At 41.3% G+C, this 20,955-nt stretch overlaps 2 protein-coding genes across 4 annotated transcripts; one reads left to right on the forward strand and one right to left on the reverse strand.

Annotated features, from left to right (window-relative positions):
- Positions 1–1,286: 1,286 nt before the first annotated feature.
- Positions 1,287–4,233, forward strand: s100s (S100 calcium binding protein S). Of its 3 annotated transcripts, XR_005233177.1 has the most exons (5): positions 1,353–1,416; positions 2,274–2,320; positions 2,596–2,749; positions 2,958–3,337; positions 3,474–4,233. XR_005233177.1 is itself a non-coding variant. In XM_017420252.3 (4 exons), exons 2-4 carry the CDS (start codon positions 2,307–2,309, stop codon positions 3,147–3,149), a joined length of 360 nt encoding a protein of 119 aa, XP_017275741.1. In that variant the 5' UTR covers positions 1,353–1,416; positions 2,274–2,306; the 3' UTR covers positions 3,150–4,233. The 3 variants fall into 3 exon arrangements, 2 of the variants coding, with proteins under 2 accessions (XP_017275747.1, XP_017275741.1); XM_017420252.3 differs by having other exon boundaries at positions 2,958–4,233; XM_017420258.3 differs by lacking the exon at positions 2,274–2,320 and having other exon boundaries at positions 1,287–1,416; positions 2,958–4,233.
- A 7,857-nt stretch (positions 4,234–12,090) lies between these two features.
- Positions 12,091–19,928, reverse strand: LOC108239538 (SH2 domain-containing adapter protein E). The gene is made up of 6 exons (XM_017422310.3): positions 19,179–19,928; positions 17,321–17,447; positions 15,700–15,915; positions 14,385–14,637; positions 14,012–14,131; positions 12,091–13,435 (listed from the first exon to the last, which is right to left on the reverse strand). Exons 1-6 carry the CDS (start codon positions 19,593–19,595, stop codon positions 13,252–13,254), a joined length of 1,317 nt encoding a protein of 438 aa, XP_017277799.1. The 5' UTR covers positions 19,596–19,928; the 3' UTR covers positions 12,091–13,251.
- Positions 19,929–20,955: the final 1,027 nt, after the last annotated feature.

The following is a 20,955-nucleotide window of genomic DNA, read 5'->3' on the forward strand; positions in this document are numbered from 1 at the left end:
ATTTTTTTACAAAGGTTGAGTGAATAAACAACACACAGCTTTAATGATTTTTAAAAACAAGAATTGGTTACACAAATTTATATTTGATTTTCTGTAATTCACACGGGGTCAAAATGATGCATACAGGCTCAAATATGTACCTACACCTCCACTAATATTTGGTTAAATGTCCTTTAGCAACTTGCACCTCAACCATACACTCTTTGTATCCATCAACAAGCTTCTGCATCATCCTGGCTGGATATCTGACCTCTTCAAGGCAGAATTGGTTCGTTTTATACAAACCCAGCTTTTTGGCAAAGCCTGCAAACTCTCTATAAGGTTGAAGTTGGAGCTTTGTGAAGGCCACTCCAGACTGCTTTATCCAATCAGAAACCTGTTTCGATGTGTGTTCGGGATCGTGGTTCTGTTGGAGCACCTAGCTGTGTCCAAGTTTCAGTCATCTAGCTGCTGATTTAAGGTGAAGTTGAAGAATTTGCAGGTTTTCTTCCTCCTTCACAATCCGTACCAGAGTCGAGTTCTTAGGTCTGAAAGCTTCACCATGATTTCTCCAAACATGATTCCTCCAAACATACTTGTCATTGTAGCCAAATAGCTCAAACTTTTTCTCATCTGACCGTAAACCCTTTCTCCATTGGTTTGTCCATGTGGGCAGCCGCAAATTTCAGAGCCGGGGCTTGTTTCTTGGTCAACACCCTCTACCTTCATGGTGGACAGGGACACCGGTGTTTCCAGTTCATGGCAGGCTTGAGCCTTGGTGGTTCCCAAACATCCTCTTCTTCTTAGATCTTCACTGAGTTCCTCGAACTTTCCTGTTTTTCTGAGTCTTGGTCAATCCAGTGTGTGCTGTTAAACAAATCCCTTTTATGCTGATGAAGAGAAAATGCCAGCTGCAGTCATTATAACCACTAAAGATTCTTGGCCTTATCAAGTGAGAAGTCAATCTATCCTTCAGCACCACTTATTAAAGTACTTGGGTGAATGTATATTAAAATTTGAACCTGAACATATAATTTTGACCCCTGTGAGTTAGAATAAAGCTACAACAAATTCAAATTTGTCCACCCAATTTCTGTTTTTAAAATCTTCAAAGTTGTAGAATTATTCCACTTTGGAAAAAGACCAATCAAACAAACCATGAAAGCCTCACATTGAGGTGACCCTCGCCTCCATGCCTCTGAGTGTAACTGTATACTGTATGTCAAAAAAAAAAAGGAAAAAAGATGGGGATGGAGGGAGAGGACAACACCTGCAAAGAGAGAAAGAGGAGGCAGGGGGTGAGGAAGGGGTAGGAGGAGGGGTGGGGGGAGCCGGTGATATTTAAGCCAGTGGCAAACTCTCTCCCCATCCAACTCTGCCTTGGCTCAGTCCCCTGCTGCTCTTTAAAGACAAAGGAAGCCCTCCATCAGCACTCAGGTAAGACAGAAACACTTCTTGCTTTACTGGACTTTCTCCTCTGCATCTGATAAACCAGAACCTTCAGTGGAGAATGGGCTTTTGGACTTGGAGAACAGACTGTTTGAGTCTTTCAGTGGGTTTACTTTCAACTGCTAAGCAATATTTGGAGAAACAATAACAGTAAAGTCCATTTGTCAATGTGTAAACAAACTGATATTATTGTAGAATTGACCCCATAAGACTGAAATAGTACTTCAATATATCCTGCTTATGCATTTTTTATCATGGCTCCTTTATTAAGTGCAGTATAGGCATTATTACCATAATCAGTATTGTGTTACTGTCAGAATTTGCATCGCTATGGTCTCCCTATTGTATTGTGCCAGTCATTGAGACAGATGACCCTATAGATTTTCCAGCGTTGGTGTCCACTGGCCTGTTCATCGCTCTGCAGACCAGATAACCAGTGACTGACAGCTGCTTCTCCTTTTGTAACCATTTATAAATCATGCACAAGGAGGTTGATCGTCTATCAGTATTATGATTTAGGTTGAAACAAAATGTTGTTTTTTGTTCTGTACATCAATTTGGGGTATAAAGTTGAACGTATCTGTGAGATCTGCCTGTGTTAGGTTACTTACCCCCTTGAGTTTCTGAATGTTGAGTGTTATGTTTCACTTCCAGCGCCCATTCGGACTGATAAGCCTGTCACACGAGTAACTAACAAACATGTTTTACACCGAAATCAGTGGTAGAGCAGCGTTAGTTGTTAGACGCATTACCAGTTACGCGAGCGACGACCGGCCATCACGATAAGATTCGAACCCAGGCTCTGCGCTGTTGACAGTGACTTATCTGTGTCTGTGTGTGCACAGTCTCTCCACGAGTCCAGCACAAGACGCTCCAAGATGCCGGACACAATGTGTGTAAGACCGTTCGAAAAGCCTCTCCCACCGCTATCCTCCACCTTTCCATCCAAATGTAGAACCTAAAGGAAAGCTGACCTCACTATCTAAAACTTTGGGTCAGCATTAGCCAAAAAAAAAAAAAAAACTCCCTCATTTGCTTTCTCTCTGTCCAGCTGTCTCTTTTTCTTGGAGGTGGCTTCACCCTTGATTTGCTATGTGGCCCCACGCATGCAACAAGGGATGGAGCGGGCATTTTCCTGCAGAGTCTAACCTATTGACCTCTTTCCAGCATGTCCAAGGAACCCACTTCCAACCTGGAGAGCGCCATGCAGATGCTCATCAAGACCTTCCATAAGTACTCCGGAAAGGAAGGTGACAAGTACACCCTGAGCAGGGGCGAGCTCAAGGAGCTGCTAATAGAGGAGCTGGGGAGTTACCTCGGGGTAAGAGCAGATTGTGTCAATAGATAAATATGTGCACTCGCGGATTGCAAGTTCGCATCACACAAAGTGCAGGTATGCACTCAAACACAAGTTGGAACAAGCCTGTTCGGCTTTGAATGCCCTCAGACACAGAGAGGCAAAACAAGGAAAAAAAATATTATAACAGAGAAGAAATTCTTGACTCTGTGTTTCTGTTCCCTCCTGACAGAACTCCAAAGACAACGAAGCGGTAGAAAAGGTGATGAACGACCTGGACGCCAACAACGACGGAGAGGTGGACTTCACAGAGTTCATCATTCTGATGGGGGCCCTCACGGTCGCCTGCAACGACTTCTTCCTGGAGTTCAAAACAGACGACAAGGGGAAGGAAGGGGAAAAAGGCGAGTCGGCACAGAAGTAGGATTGAAACTGTGCAAGAGAAGATCGAGAAACATGAGAGAAGAGGAGAAGGAGGGGAATGAACTCTAAATCTGATGGCTTCTTCTTTTTTTTTCCACCCCTTTTTATGCAATCTCTAAACACCACAAAGACAAATGAGCAAAGATGTCAAGCAGCTAGATTTTGGGTGCACAAAACATGGAGAATTCAGTAAGAGGACTGTTTTTCTTCTGCAATTGTTATTCATACCACGGCTAATCCGGATCAAGTTCCACTGAGCCTCTCGACACATATAACAGGGTCCATTTCAACACAGTTTAACTCAAACTTCTGTTTTTTCTTTCAGCATGGTAGCTTTAAGAAGGCACTGGAAAGAAATGGAGTTCTTCAGAAATGAATGTCTGAGCGCTTCTTGCACATGAATAATTTGTGAACATATATAAAGTTTCAAATCAGCATATAAATATTGTATGTACTCAGTGTTGAAAAATAGGAGATCTTGCACCTATTTTGTAATCTTTTTTCAGAAATAACCAATGCTTTAACATATTAAACATCACATTTAACCAACAATTACTGGCTGATTATTTGGGTTTTAAAGACACTTATGTAAATATTTACGTATGTAATCATAACTGAGGAAGGTGTTTCTTTTTGAGGGGGAGATGGATGTCATATATATGAAGAGTAACATAACGTGCAGTAAAATGCACACTGGCAGTGCATGTTGTCTCATCTGAATATGGACAATAAAAAATATGCTGTATGTTTGGGGCAGACAATATCCATAAAATTGCAATCATGACCTAATGATAACCTATAATGGGTTTTAAGCGGTTGTAAAATTTTGCACACAGATTTACGGTAAATGCTGGTTTATATACCAGGATTACAAAACTCATATTAACATATTGGGATTTAGACATATGCAGCCCTAATAAAATCCACTTTTATAATTTTTTTCATTAATATTTTTGTTTACTGTTTCTTTTCATCTATCAAAGGGTGCTGTAGCACCATCTGCAGCCCTGCTTCTTGTGACCTTGAGTGTAAAACACTGTTACCACAACTGTCAAGATGCTGCTGGGATACAAATAAAGAACCAAATGATATGTGTGTGCATCACTCAGATTCTGCTTTTGATTGGGAAAAACACCTCAGTTTAACTGTTTATTTGTTCTGTAAATTCAATTTTAATTTTGAGCAAGAGAAATTGGGATGGGGGGGGCGTTTAAAAAACACAACGCTGGTGCAAAACTGCAAACGAGCTCCGAATGGGTGTGACTTTCAGGCAAGACGCATTTCTGTAGCTCAAACACTGAGGAACACCTCAGAAACACATTATCAGCATTAAAACTGACTTCTTTGCTGTCAAATCCTGGTTAAAACTCAAATATGCTGAAAAATAAAACAAATGAAAAACCAAAACCATACAACTCAAGAACGCTGCTGACCCAAACTCACCAACCATACAGTAGATGTGACAAAGTGTGAGATGAAATAAGCTCAATATCTGACAATTTGCTCATTTCAGCAAGATATAAACATTATTCATATAACACTGTACATGTGCATGGCTAACCTGTTGGAAGACCCGTCCATTTTCTTTACCTGCTTCTCCTTTATGGGTCACAGGGAGCTTGTGCCTGTCTCCAGCCATCACTGTGCGAGAGGCGGGGGACACCTGGACAGGTCATAAGTCCATCACAGGGACACATAGAGACAAAGGAGACAAACAACCATTCACGCTCTCGCTCACAGCTAGGGACAATTTTAGAGTTTCCAATTAACCGTCTGGAAACTGGTCTGTGGGAGGAAACCGGAGTGCCCGGAGTAAACCACAGACCACAGGGAGAACATGCAAATACTGGAAATATTAGGCTCATCGTGAAACAAAAAGCACTGTTTGTCAGGATTTGTTTTTACTGTGTGTTTCTTTTTTGTATTTAGTGTTTGATTCTGGGTTCTTTTGGTTTGGGTTTATTGTTGTCTTCACATTTTGTCGTCATTCACTTCTCATCCTCGGTCTGTCTCTTGTCTGCCTGCCACGCCCATCTACACCTGCCCCAAGTTTAGTAATCATCTCACCTGTGCCCACTTTCCCCTAATTACCTCCCGTCTTTAAAACCCGGTCATCTCCTCCTTACTCGCTGGTCCGTTGTCGCTTCATACGCTGTCTGGTTGTCCCACTCGTCTTGTGTCTCGTTCCTGGATTTTGGTTATTTTAGTTTTGCTGCCACATCAGCCTTTGTTTTCTTTTTAATGAATTAGTTTCTTTTATTTTTGCCATGAGTCTGCGCTCTGGGTTCATCTCTCTCCCCACCGATCATGACACTGTTGAGTTTACTTATGTTATATGTTATCAAACAGCTATACTGGTTTGTCTCCACTGTAATGTTATCAGGATACTAAAGTATCAAACTCAATACTGACTCAAAAACAACTTGTTACTCAAAGCAATTTTTGATAAAGTGGAAGAATAAGAAGCACAAACACTACAGACTTATCTTTTTCCACTAGCAGCCCAGAGATATCCTAAAATATCTACCAGAACAACCACAATATGCAAAACTGACAGAGGTGTAAAATAATCTCTGAGACTAGTGGTAGTGGTTTTTGTTCTGTATCTTTTATTTCGTAATTAAACAAAGGACTCGGTGACCGCTGGGAGCATGATAATACAGATTCACGTGGTTCCCGCTGTCTTTATGGCAGAAGGGAGATAAAACAGACTCTTAAACAGAGTCTTCACAGACGAGGATGTTTTCAGAACATATGTGGACATTCTGACTCTGAGCAAAGTTTCTCTGAGCCACGACAGCTTTGACTCACTAAAACATTGTCATTTAGTTCACATTAAACGAAACTTAACTTAGAAACTGTGTTCAACCCGATACACGGACTAGCCGTTAGCTCTTGAATCCAGTCAGGATTAGATTGTTTTTCTCTAAACTGAGGCCATTTGAAGAGCTTTCTGCAACAGGTCAGATATTTACTAGAACCTAAAGAATCCCTTTAACAGTGTGTTTGAAAGAGGAGGCGGTGATTAATCTGTGCTTGACGGGCATAGCTTGCTGCTTCCTGTTTACATAGTTTGAAAACTATTCTGCTTTTTGAAACTTTTTGAAAGATTGTACTCGAAAAAAGCATGGTTCACGCTGCATGAATGCACTTCAACATGTCTGGAATGAACTGTTGCACCTGGATATAGTGTTAAACAGGGAGAATGTCAGGAAACAGGAGTGTGTTGGTGTGTAAGCATGCCTGTCACTCTGTGTGTGTGTGTGTGTCTTTGTGTTGGGGATTCCCACAGAGAAAACGGCTCCAGCTCACACATCACATCCTGCCAACAATATCCTGCAAGTCTTGTTCCACTGGATGTAAGCTGACCCAGATGTTTGACTTGAATCTGCATGGAAAACTTCTTCAAAAGAGGAAGACAGAGGAGGGAGTGAGAAAAGGAGCCGTTTGTGTATGCGGGTGTTTGTGTGCATGCCTGTGTCAGTATGGTGTGAATAAAGGACAGCAGAGGCTGGGAGTGGATCCAACTTTTCAAGAGCATTACTCAAGCACAGAACTTGGGGAGCGGGGTTAAAATCACAGAGGAATGCTCGAGTTGCTGTGAAACAAGGCAGCCTTTTTGTCTCATCTGCAGCTTTACACGTCCCCTTCCACCTCATCAGCTTTTACGAGCAAGCAGTCTTAAAATATGATAAAAGCTCAGAAGTGAAGCTCAGACACAGATCGAAGGATGTCTTCTCTTCTGGACGCACACGAATGGGTTTAACTCTTTTTGCCTTCAGCGGCGTTGAGAAGCTGATTCCAGGTCAGCCAGCGTCCGTGGGCGTGGCTTTCATTCCTCAGCCATCTGTGCTCTCCAAAGGTGACCTCTGATAAATTTGTTTGAATGTTTGAGCTTGCACAACCTGCTGACAAGTTCACGATTCCAACCCGTGGCCACAAACGTTAACCCCGCCGCGACCCGGAGAGAAACAAACAAAGCTTGCAATCTTAATAATGGGATGTCTGGAGTGAAGAAAAAAAGAGTTTACATGGCATGTTTGGAGCAAAAGCAAAATTAATTACGTGTTGGGAAGTTTTGTGAACTTAGAGGAAGATGAGTTTTAATACGAGGTGGAAGTATTTGTCTTCCAACTGCAGACGCATTCCAAAACTCTTTGTGTTTCCAAAGTCCCGACACCAAATGTCCCATCTGTCAAACACAATCAATCTGCTCAGCATCTGCACCACATGTGACGGCTGTTTGGTGTCCATGTGGAAAACGTGGTCAGATCTTTCACTTGAAGGAAAAACGATACAGTCCAGGGGTTTCAGAATTACCAAGCAAACATATCAAAAGTTGTGCATTATAAGTAGATATAAAAGTTATAAAGCTTCCAGGATGTGGCGCAGCAAAGAAGCTCCCTGATTGGCCTGTATGTAAGCTAATGCTGTAACATCATACAGCGTGGAGTGATGATTTTAGCTGGTATTATCTGTTACACAATCGATGAGTTTATGTTCAAAATCTAAGAAGGTGTTCAATTTAAAAAGAAAGGCATCAAAATTTGAATATTTTTATACAAATTACAGCCATTCTGAGATAAAAGTATTTGCTTTGACCTGAACCAGTGAATCAGTTTGTTTATAGATAACAAAATTAGGTTAATAAGAAGATGGAAACCCTACCTATAGCAGAACACGGTGGCGGTTCTATAATTCTGTGGGGTTGTTTCTTGTCATTTTTGTTTCCGTGTTGACTGTGCACGCTGCACTATGAACCTCTTCCTGCTAAAATGCTAGCACCGAAAATAAAACAGACAAAAAAGACTGAGAATCAAACCACAGAAGAAGAAAACAGAACAGATGCTTGATTTGAGGAGAGACTGTTTGAGGAGACCTGCTGCTAGAACATTTGGATAATTTATCACTCAGGGACGACAAGAATACATCTAATTCCTGGTGGGAAGTCCCTCAAACTTTGTTTCTTCTTCTTGTTGTTTTGGATAAACTCTTAACAAATCAGCGTATCATCGCCACCCATGGCTGGAGTGGAAACCCCTGAGTGGAACCCTGGAGGTGGAGAAGCATGAAAACTATGTTTCACATCCAGATTCCAGAGGTACGGCATGCATCAAAGTCTTACAAAACCAGAGAATTGACAGAGTATTTTAGTGAAAAAGAGAAGTAGAGTAAAACTAGAGTTAGGAGGAAGCTCTTCAGTATTTCAGGACAACTACCTGACACAAACAGTAGGACAAACATGTCAGCTAAACGTTTACTTGAGTCAGTTTACAAAGATTTGCGTTGGACTAGCCATTAGCCATTTAAAGATATATCTGTGACAGGTAGGATATTACTCGTTCATAGCCTTTCCACAGAACCCCACTTCTAAGAGCTGAACCATCACTTCAGGTGGCACGTTGGCTCGTAGCCGATGTGTTTTATTTGGGAATCCGAGTGAGACAAGCATCTCCTGTGGGTCATGCTTCTTTCAACACCGACAATGGCTCTTGAACATCCTGCGAGCACGATCTGAAAACACGCCTGACCCCGCCGGCCAAGGTCGAAGCCGGCAGCAGGAGTCGGAGCAGATGGATCGCACACGGCAGGTGATGCCCGTGTGATGGGAGGAGATGAGCAGCCGAAGGCCAGGCCATGTCACTGGCACCGAGCCTGATGGGTCTGATAAGGACGACAGGAACACTTCGGTTACCAGCAGAGCCGGTCAGGTGAAACCAAGATGTCAAGCCGCCACGTCCGTCAGCCGGAGTCAGCCAGCGATCATGTCAGGCTGTCATGCAAGCCGAAGGGAAAGGCAACAATTGCACGGGAGCACGATAGCATAGGAGAGGACGAGATAAAATTATTCATTCAAGTATACGGCAGAACAGGCTCTGGGTCTGTATCATATGATGATTAATCCCTTTCCAGGTGTAGCTGGCTCGGTGTTGGGCAGAATTTGAGAAGGCGAGCTGCTTTCACATTGATGAAATCCATCTTGATAGAAGTCCTCAGGGAGACTCATCGAACACGGCAAACTCCCAGAGATGAAGTTCTGGTTTTGTTTACTTTAAGGTTCTGTACTTTAGTAAGGTTTCAAAATCTAACATTTAAGAATAAGATTCTGCATCTAAAACGTGTAAATTCAAGAAAAATGAACGCAGATCAATTCAGCACTTTCTGAGTCTTATTATTTGTGGCCTAATGCAAACACCATTTTATAAACATTTAAATTGTTGTTACATCATGTTGTCCTTTACATAGAACTTCATGGTCATTTGCAGGTGTAAATAGCAGCAGCAGCTAGCTTTAGCGCAGCCAGGTGGCAGGAATATGAGACTATTTCCACCAAATTAAGTGCATGATGTAAGACTGGTGGTGACCTAGAGGTTAACAAAAAAGCCTTTTCATAAACTGCTCTGAAATTTTAGAGACTGAACTCATTTTAAGGTGTCATAAATTCACTTTGACTGAGCTAAAGGAGCAGGAGTAGCTCATCGGTCCTGTTTCTCCAAACTGAGGCTATTCAAAGAACCATCCACAACAGGTAAGATATTAATTATTCACAGCCTTTCCACAGAATCCCACTTCAATAGATCTGAACTACCCTTTCAAAGCAGAAAAGAGAGTATTACACACACTGCTCAGCAGAACCAAAGAGGCTTTATTTTTTTGGGCTCTGCTGCCATGAAGACAAGGACAGAAGATCGTTCCTGATGATGGTGATAATCTCAGACAATAACAAGACACTCCTTTGGAACGAAATACATGTTTACAAAAAATATAAATAAATTGTTGCAGTTTAGCTAAACTGAACTAAAACATCTTGTTTCTTTTTAAACGCAGGTCAGGCCAGGAGCAAAGCGGAGCTGTTGTCCTAAAACAACTCCAGTACCCAAACATTTCATAGAGCTTCACGCAAACACCATTTTATAAGCCTTAACATTGCTGTTAAGATTCATGGTTATTTTGGCATAAATACTATGATCTTCCTGCTGGAAGTGCCTCATGCTGCTATTAGCAACTTTCAAACAACTATAAAATTCTACTTCGTAATGAGAAACTGACAGCCATGTAAAGGTTTATAAAACAGCGTTCATGTTTATTGTCCTGACACTTTTGAGACTGGAGTTGCTCTCAGTTGACAGGAATCCACTTTGGTCTTGGTGCCATCTCAGAAATAAACTCTATTTCTACAAACTAAGGTCGTCCGGGGAGTTATTTATAACACAAACGTCATTAATAGTTAATCACCTTTTCACAGAAACCCACTCTGAGACCTGAACTATTGCTTTAAGTAAAAATATTTGTCCTCTAATTAAAAACAAACTGAAAGAAATCTTTGAATCCATTAATCTCTATTAGATTTATGTTCACAAACCTGGATTATATCATCGATCCTGTGTAGATTAATTCTTTAGGTGGTTTGTATTATTTTCTAACAATGTAGAATTTCACATAAGTAAACTCTAAGTTGAAATCAACATTTTACGCTGTTTTTACGAACATATATGTTCATCCACATCTTAAAGAAAACAGGTCCAAAGCTGCTAAAAGTGCCTGACAAGACACCTGACACCCATCCACAAACCATGTGGTGTCCCAACATTCGTGAGACGCCTGAACATCATTTGTGGTTTTAAAGTAATGAAGTCGAGCCGGTGGATCCCTGGCCTTCATGAATTAAAGCACAAACTCCTGGCATCAAACATGAATAAGCCGTGACGATGTCCTCCTCCGGAGTCAAGGAGAAGAAGCTGCCAGACAGTTATCAGCCTCAGATGTCACCGAAGCAGGGAGGACGGTAAAGGAGATACGTAAGAAAAGAAGGGAAGAAGAGAGGGATGGTGTCAAATGCTCTCCTTTTTTCCCCTCCTTCACATTAAGCATCCTTGACATGTGTGTAATGATACTACTCTTACTCCTTTTAGTGCTGCATTTACCTTTCTGGAGTGCAGGGACGTAAACTGTTTGTCCCCAACATGATCCTCAGGTTAAACCTTATCCCTCCTCCAGGCCTCAGTCTGCTGACCGTTTTCCTGCCACACTTAGAAATAGCTTTTGTTCCTGTTTTGGCAAAAAGAAGTAATAAGTAATAACGAGATAAACTGCGCTTTCTGTGAAAATCAAGTGAATGTCGAGAAGAGCTGAACAGCAGCTGAAATGTGGCGAAGGAGCTAAAACTGAGTTGTTAAAGTTCCAACAAGCTGAACAGAAGCTAAAATGAGCAAAACACAACATAAAAGGAGCAGAACAGTAGCTAAAATTAGCAAAAAAGGAGCTAAAATTAGTAAAATTAAAATTTTGAAAATTAGTAAAGCATATGCTAAAGCTACAATGAGCAAAACAGTAGCTAAAAGTAGCAAAATACAATGTAAAGCTATAACCAACAGAACAGTAACTAAAAGGAGCAAAATAGTAGCTAAATCTAGTAAAAACAGATGCTAAAGCTAAAATGAGCAAAAAAATTTCAGAAGCTATAATCAGGAAAACAGTCACTAAATTTAGAAAAATTTAGCTAAAAGTTAAAAGGAAAAAAATGGTAGCTAAAGGCTAAAAGAGGCAGAACAGTAGCTATAAGCTAAAAATAGCATAAGAAGTCAAAAACAGAGCAGGAACACTGAAGAAGAGAATGTTTCGGAAGGAATTTAAATGTATTTCTATGGGGAACTTTATTCAAAATTAAGTTTAATATTTTGAAAAGTATAAAAGTAAATAAGCTGAATATTTTGATCTAAGTATGTAAAGTAGGCTGATTCCAAAATCTGCCCAAATGAAAGTAGGAACAGGAAAACCGCAGCAATCCCACTGTTAGGAAACTCCTGACACAACAAACGTTTTCAAGAAGCATTAAGCTCTAAAATGTCCTAATTATGTCGATCCAGGTTCTCCAGGACTGATGAGACGCTGAGAGGCTTTGATCCGTCTCAATCAAAGCACAGAAACACGTTTTGTTGCGTACATGTTTGATTTATTAGGATCAGAGACTCACACGGGGGATCTCCACCACTCCGATTCAGGACCTTTTTATCATCACCTGTTTCACAACATTTGGATGATTAGTTTTTACACATAAAAAGACATGAAGACTTTTTTTTTCTTGGAAGCTTTGACTGAAATCTTTAAAGTGGAGTGAAAAAATGGCAAATCTAAACCCACTAAGCTAAGAGTTAATGTGTCTGTTGATGGGTTACTTTCAGAGAACATGAAGGGAATACAAGTAAATATAAAACCGTCACCTTTGGTCAGTTAGTAAGTTTCAAACCTTCAGGGAAAAACAGCATTTCATTTCAGCCGCAGGGTTATGAACAAGGAATACTAAAGGAATAAAATAAAACTCACACTTTTCTCTGTAACTGATCTGTGTTCACGTTCCTGAAATGATCCGATGTAACACATTCATTTTAAAAACACTCCTCAAGGACAATCAGGCTTGTTGAGCTTTAGCCAGCAGCTTCAGCTCTTCTTGGTAGAAACTATAATTGCAGCAGAGTCATTACTCCGCGGAGCACATTGCACCAGGGTGAATCACTCACTCCTCATAGCACACATTGTCCGGTGGGAAAAAGCTCCCTTATTCACAGTAAAACCAAAGAAATCCTCAAGTTACAGTTGATGCAGGAAACCAGCAGTTGACACTATAATTTTACGCAAGTGTTCACACAAAACAGCTTCATTTCAGCTCTTTAGAAGTGGAATTATACGCTTGTGTGAATGAATCTTACAAGAACATATAAATATGAGTTAAAGAAGTCTTTGTTTTAGGTAGGTGCAGTGCGCCGCCACGCCCACCAGAGGGCGAAAAAGAGCGACAAGTTTTTCCCCTTTGGAAACTTTAACTCTGTATTAACACCAAAAACTCTCATCAGCAGCTTTCAGTAGAGTTTAAAACACATCCTTAAGTCCGATCCGAACCCAGGTCACATTTAAATCAGAATAAAAAGCGCTGTGTCATTTCTGCTGAGCTTGTTCACATGCAAAACAGCAGCCTGAGTGTTTTGCATCAGCTGCACATCAAAGGAAAAGAAATGAAGAAGAAGAAGTCAGCCGGGAGCTCCATACACATTTTATACATCAGATTATTTAAAGGCTCATAAGGAGATGTAAAAAGGGACCAAAGGTCAGTGGATCCGAGGCACCGGGTGCAGCAGGGTCATGTGCTCGGCGCCGTTGAAAGGCAGCCGCTGGGTGCAGTAATGATGCACCACCTGAGGGATGCTGGGAAACACACAGCTGCTCTGGTCCAACGTGAAGCTGTTGCCTTTAGTTTGGGCAACGATGATGTGAACACAGCCCTGGCTCGTCCTACAACACAAACAGGAACATAATTTTAAACAATTATCACTAATTATGATTTAAACTTGGATCGGTAAAGCAACAGAGGAGCTGGATGAAAGAAAAATTCAAACTTTTAAGAATAAAACATTTAGTGGTGCAGTGACCTGGATCACTGAGAACATTGTATTTAAAAAAAAAACTCTTAAAACTTGCAAATAAGAAAGAAAATCAGCCAATCAGCTCCTTTCCAGTCCTGGAGGTCCTTTTTATCTACACTTTCAGACAAGTTCATTTCAAATATCACATCTGCTGATGCAAATAAAACATGCAAACAAATATGCAAATAAAAAACTAATTTCCTTTTGTTTTTTATGCAGCTACCATTTTGTTTCAATACATCTTTAGAAACTACCTAGTTTAATGGGTTTTTTTTTAAATGATGGCTACCTTGCATCACTAGTTTATGTTTTTTTTTTTTTTAACTGCCTTTTTCCTTATTGTACTTCATTTCCGTTTGACAGAATCATAACGTTACTGTTTGTCATTCTGTTTTCCACGCCACTGAATCATGGAAAAACAGCTGCACTTTCAGCCGAGGCTCACTTGAGGGCGATGGAGTACTTGCTGCTGTCCGACTCGCTGTTCCTGACCAGGAAGCTGGCCTCCCTGCAGGGCTGCAGCTGAAGCTCCGCCTCCTGGCGACTCATGCAGCCGTGGTACCAACTGAGACATGAAAAAGTCAAAGAGCACAACCTTGTTTTTAGGCAAACCCCTTTAAATCTGACTCCATTTCTGGAGTGATGTTTCATGTTGTCGTAAGAAACAGATCAAACAGTTTAGTTTTGTGGGGCCACAAAGAAATTCCCACTTTGCAGAGTTAATTATGCTCTGTTTTTGTGAGAAATTCAGATCAGAATATAAACGAACAACAATCTGTATGGACTGTTTTGGCACATGAAGGAGTTCAGAGCCTGACCTTTGTTTTTCCAGGGGCAGGGAGGGGTCAACGCAGCAGGCCTCACCCTCGGAGCTGCCGTTTGGGACTGAAGGTGGCAGCAGAGACAGAAGAGACGATCTCAGGATCTTCTGGCTTCTGCCTTTCTGTTTCAGGTGCTGATGCTGCTGCAGCTGGGCCCCCGGGTGCTGCTGCAGCTGGATGACTGGTTGCTGCGCTTGTCTTGCGATTTTAGAATGAGACGTCCCGTCTTTGGTGGGGTTGTCAAATTGTGCTGAGAAAAAAAACAAAAAAACACTTAGTGTAACGGAACCACTGACTCTTCACTTGAGTGAAAAACCAAGAAGGCAGCACTTTGATGTTTCATGCAAGATGTTGTTCAGAATGCTGTTGGTTTGTGTAGCTTATAAAATATACATGTGAGAGTAAGCCGGGCTGTTTTTCTGAACAATTATTTATTCCCTTGGAGTCTGCGGCAGAGCAGAGGCAGCCGAAACATCTGCAGCTACTCCAGAAAAGCTTTAACCACGATACAGATCTCCGATAAAAGACAAAAATGGGATATTTGAAGCATTCAGATAATAACTAAAGACATGACATTTTCTGTGAAAGTCCAGTGTGAATGAAGAAACTTCAACTGGGTTGCTAAAGCTAAAAAAAAAAACAGAACAGTAGCTAAACAGAGCAAAATGCTAGCTAAAAGCTAAAAAAATTAAACACTGGCTAAAAGTAACATAATGCTATCTAAAAACAGCAAAAGATAAGCTGAAAGGTAAAAGCAGTGAAACATATGTTTAAGTTAAAAGTAACAAAGCAGCAGATAAAACTAGCAAAACAGATGCTAAAGCTAAAAATCTGTAAATCAGTGCCTAACATTAAATAATGCTGCAGCTACAAGAAGCAAAATGGTGGCTAAAAGTAAAAAAAATAATAATAGCTGAAAGCTAAAAGTAGCAAAATGGAAGAAATAAAAGTTAAAAAGTTAAAGTCGCAGAAATGAACCTAAATGTACAAAAACTGGTAGCTAAAAGCTACAAGTAGCATCAAAAGGCAAAAGTAGAGCAATAAGCTGAAGCAGAACCATGTTTTTGAAGAAACTAATGAGATCTTAACATTTTTCTATGGGAAAATATTTGTAAATAAAGTTAAATGTTTTGGAAAGTATAAAAGTTACAGAAACCAAACGTCATAGCACCCATCTCCTGAATGAGCTGAATGTGTAATAAATGAATGTATGCAGAAGTAGTCAGATTGCAAAAAAAAGCAGGAAAACAACAGTGTGGCGCTGAACGAGTTTTCCCTCTGTAACCATGTAGTGACGGAAGCCCTCAGGTACCTGACAGAGTCCGGACTATGTGCTCCTTCCTCCACTCCCAGGGCAACTCCAGCTCCAGCTCCGGCCTCGTCCCGCTTGTTATTCCGTTGTCACCACTTCCTTCATGCGGGAGGTCATAAATCTGTAGAGCAGCAGGCTGAGCTTCCTCCACCGCTCCCTCACTCCCGTCCATCACACACACCTTCAGCAGGTCTTTAGATCCCCGGCGTCTGATCTCTGACGGGGTTGAAAACAAAGGATTAAAGATTAAAATCTCTGCTGAGAGATGAAAGCCTTCAGGCCGGAGTGATGGAACAGCTGCAGCAGCTGTAGGGAAAAACCAGCTCAGAACAGAAGACCAGGTGGAGGACTCTGCATTCAGAGTCAGTGGACATTGGACAGAAACTTATGACAGCTGACAAAGCAGGGGACAACAGAATAAAATAATTAGTTTGGGTAAAAATACTCCAGTCAGGTATGTACCAGGTACTTTCATTAGCCCATCACCTACAGTTCAGAATATCATCAAAAATTTAAAGAACCTGAAGAAATCCCTGTGTGCAGAGGACAAGTCGATATATTTGTGACCTTCGACCTTCACAGCTCTGATTCTGTTACAGACATCACTGCATGGGCTGAGGAAAACGTCCATTATCATTGTCTCTCATCTTAGGTCACCGTTTCATCCACAAATGCAGGTTAAAGCTCTATCCTGCAAAAAAAATAAACGAACACCGACCAGAAACGTGCCGTCTTCTCTGGGCCAAAACTCATTTAAAACGGACTGAGGCAAATTACATTGAAAACAAACCATTTCCATCCATCCATTCGTTTTCTTTACCCACTTCTCTTTTCCAGGTCGCAGGAAGCTGGTGCCTATCTCCAGAAGTCTCTGTGCGAGAGGCAGGGGACACCCTGGACAGGTAACAAGTCCATCACAGGGACACATAGAGACAAACAACCATTCACGCTCTCACTCACACCTAGGAACAATGTTAGAGTTACCAGTTACCAACTGGGAGAACATGTAAACTCCACCCAGAAAGGCCCCAGGTCGGGAAGCGGTCCTGCAGCCTTCTTGCTGGAAGGCGACAGCTCTAACCACTGCACCACCACGCCACCATGGTCACTTCCATTAAACCAAAAGTCTGAGTTTGCGCTGTGATCTCAGCTGCTAAATAAAGCCTCGCGCTGACATTGTGCTGCGAGCTGAACCGGACTGTAGTTGATGCCCGTAGTCACATCATCACATCGTCTGCGTATCGTCTCACCACATCTATAACAGGCAGGTTCACTGTGTCTGCAGGCCGCTGTGTAACTATTTTAGCTAAAATAATACACAGACTGACTGAAACAAATAAACACCAGGTTTCCTTCGACACAGGGAAGTTTTGATGAATGGTCTGACAGGCCCATGACGCCGCGACGCACTGAAGGAAAACTTCCTTTTGAGAGAATAGCTGCAGGAAACAGAGGCAGGAGAGAGGAAGTGAGGACAGGAAACTGCGCCCATTGTCCAAATACAATATGGTTGCCGTAGCAACCCTGAGGGAGTTCGGCTTCTGAGGGGACGTCGCCATTCACACACAGAAACAGTGAGGTCAAACTCAGCCATGTCGGCCACCCGTGGGACGTTTCTCACCTGTTATCATCTGCTGGGCGTCGTACGGCTCCACGTAGCCGTCGTTCTCGCCGAGCCGCTCTGTGTCCCTCTGTTCTCCGCTCCTCTGAGCATCGAAAGGATCGGCGTAATCCTCCAGGATGACCGGCTGCATCAGAGGCGCACAGGAAGCGTCAACGCTTCTTTACAAATATTTAGGCACTTCAAGCACAGAGGATACGGCCCAGCTCGTTTAAAAAACACCTCGTTAAAAATAGATGAAGGGAATGGTCTGCTTGTGTCTGGGAAGAAATGTAAAAAACTTTTAATGTAATGCTGTTTTTTTAATTTATTACCGTAGCAGTTTGAAAAAAGGCCAAACACACCAGTCTGTGTCGATCCTGACAATTTACTGCAGCAACACAAGCGTAAAGAAAAGATTATATAAATTATTGTGTGATCAATGTTTTCAGATATTTTCTGGTTTGAAGTGTTTGATAAAGGCCGGCCACATCATTGTTCAGACTGGTAATTAATCTTCACAATATTTTGTTTTTAAACTGAACAAAATAAAAACATTTTCATTTAGCAGAGCAGAAACTGCCTTCTTGTTTAATTGAACAATTAATTGAAATATATATCGATTTTTGTGTGTTCCTGAAGAAGAGAAGGACAGTATTGTGTTTAAAAAGTGTAGATTTCCTCAGATTACTTTAGAGCTTTTCCTGGATTTTGTCCTGTAAAAAAAAAAAAACTTTTGTCTGGAAATTAAAGATGACAAAATTAAAAAAAAGCATCCCTCATCTTGTGTGATCCGTCAGCACTCAGAGTATCTATTAGGAACAACTCTCAGCTACTACCACACCACATTATAGCTCAACGTAGGTAAATCTGACTGAGTTCCAGACATTTTTTTGCTGTGGCAGACATCTTGAATTGGTTAAATATCGACAACTAAATGATAGAACATCACTTCAAAAATGGCCGAACTATCCTATATAGCTCTATTTCTTCAAACCGAGGCGGTTCAAAGAGCTATCTGGTAAGATGATAACCCTCCATAACCTGTCCACAGATCCCTACTTCAAAAGAGCTGAACTTTCCCTTTAAAGCGACATTCCATCTTAATTTTAAACTTCAACCATTATTCAGCCTGTATACTGCAGTAATTACAGAGGGTTCAAAATGATATGCTGGAGTTGTTTGGGAGGAGAAAAGGAAGCTTGAATCATAAACTTTATATCAGTACTTAACGCAGAAAGAAAAAAGACATTTTGTGAAAATGTTTCATGGCAGATAGCAGATTAAGTTTAAGTTGTAGTTGATCAAACGGGGGAATAAATATAAATAAAGGTGCTTTTTTATTTTAAACCTACCTGGAGATTTTGTGTCTTAAAGAAACAAAACATTGCAGCTAAATTATCTGCATATATTAGTGAAAACGTACCTCCAATTTGTACTTAACTGTAGATAAATGCATCAAATTTTAGCTTATTTAAAAAAAAAAACAGACTGAGTTATAGCCATCTTAGAGTAGGATAAGTTTGATTAACTGACTCCAAAAGTTAATCAGCTGTAAATGAACATCCAATAATAACAATCTGAGAGTTTCATTAAAATCTGTCCTGTGGTTCACGAGATATTAACAAACAAAGTTGACTCCAATAGTTAATGGGTGTTTTAAAAATATGTATATATGTTTAAATGTGTAGAGCTCAGAGTGTGTGTTGGGGATGACTCTCAGCTACTCCCGCACCAAATTTGAGCTCAATAACTGTAAAATTAGCTGAGCTGTAGCCATTTTTGTCTCTAAGTTGGCTGTGGCGGCCATCTTGACCTAGTATATGACACTTTTTTATTGTAAAAACTAAACTGTTATAACGTGAAGTGGACAACTTACAGGTTCTGTCCTGCACTGCGCTGGTTTCTCGGCTTCAGGCGCCGCGGGACAGGTGCTGGTACCGTTTCTGTCCTGCTTGTCCACTCGCACCATCCGGCTGATGTAGGCATGGACAGGAGGACAGGTCCTCGGGGGTCTGTCCTCAGCCGGGCTCCTGCGGCTCTTCCCGGACAGCAAGTGGTCCCAAGCTTTGCCGTCTTTCTGGGAGCTCGCGCCGGTTCCGTTCGGCGGCTCCGAGCTCTGTCGGCTTTTTCCGGACAGGAGGGAGCCGACGCCTCGTCCACCTGCGCCGTCCGCGCACGAGCCCTTGCGGTGGCCCGTGGTTTTGATCACCAGCCCGGTTCTGTTCGACTCCGAGCGGGTCCTGTCCGTACCGTTCTTCAGGGTCATGGGGAACTCCTTGAACCACTTTGCCATGTTTTTTTTTTTATGTGGGACTTCTCAGACCGGTTCTGACACCTTTCAGCTCCATCCAGCGGGACCCCCAGGGACCCACCTTTAGAAACCACACTGCCTCTCTAACAATGGGCTTCCGCTGCTTTCTTCTCACACAGATCCTGTGAAGAAAACATGTTCACACATCACTTTGGAACAGGAGTCATCAACAAGTCCAGCTTTCAAAAAAGAAAGGAGTTTTTAGATTTAAAATGAGAATAACGCCTGGTTCCTTATTGCTTAAAGAAAAAGTTTGTTCCTCTTGATGTAAGGCTTTTAAAAAAAAGTCCACTGAACCAGTGAGGCTCCTGAATCCCCCTGAATTGGTGTGTGTGGGGTGTGTGTGTGTGTGTGTGTGTGTGTGTGTGTGTGTGTGTGTGTGTGTGTGTGTGTGTGTGGGTGGGTGTGTGTGTGNGAAGGCAGGACTCAGTAGGAAGTGAGAAAACTTTACTAGATGAGCAAAACAACCATTTAAAGAGTCCAGGATATTCTTGCTCATATGTGCTGAAGTAAGTTGTGTTTTAGCTGTTTTAGCTGTTTTACCTGGGACGTTATATTAAAAACTAGACAACTTGCCATTTCTGTGAAAATGCTGAGCGACTTTCCTGGAATTGTCCGAAGAAGCTAAAACTGACTTGTTACAGCTAAAAAAAAAAAAAAATAGAACACTAGCCAAAAGGTGCAAAGCACTAGCTAAAACCTGAAAAAAAGCAAAATGCTAACTAAACAACGCAACAGACAAAGCACTAGTTAAAAGCAGCCAAATGTTGTAGCTAAAGGCTAGCTATCAGCGAAAGCACAGACCAAGCTTAAAGCTAAATGTAGCAAAAGGCTAGCTACAAGTACAGAAACACTAATTAAAATGAGTGAAAGATTAGCAAAGAGCTAAAAGTAGCAAAGAGCTATCTAAAACCAAACAGCAAAAATGCTGGATAAAAACTAAAGCAGCATAAAACTAGCCAAATGTTGCAAATAGCTAGATGGAATCTAAATGTAAAGGCTAGCTAGAAGCTAAAAGCATCAAATGGATCATTAAAAGGTAAAAGTAGCCGAACAGCAGCTAAAAGCTAAAAGTAGCAGAACAGGAGCGAAAATGTAAAAGTAGCATAGGAAAACAAAAGTAAAGCAAGCATGCTGGAGCAGCATTTTCAAAGAAAACAATGTTTTTGAAAGAACTGAAGATGAAATCTTAATATATTTCTATGGGGAAAAAGTGTAAATAAAGTTAAATATTTTAAGAAGTATTAAAGTTACAAAAAAGTCATAACACCCCCTCCTGAATGAGCTGAAGGTTTTGAATATACAAATGGCTAAAATAGTAAAAAGTATGCAGAAGCAGTTA

The sequence above is a fragment of the Kryptolebias marmoratus genome, linkage group LG5 (assembly GCF_001649575.2).
Source record: "Kryptolebias marmoratus isolate JLee-2015 linkage group LG5, ASM164957v2, whole genome shotgun sequence".
Classification (NCBI taxonomy): Eukaryota; Metazoa; Chordata; class Actinopteri; order Cyprinodontiformes; family Rivulidae; genus Kryptolebias; species Kryptolebias marmoratus.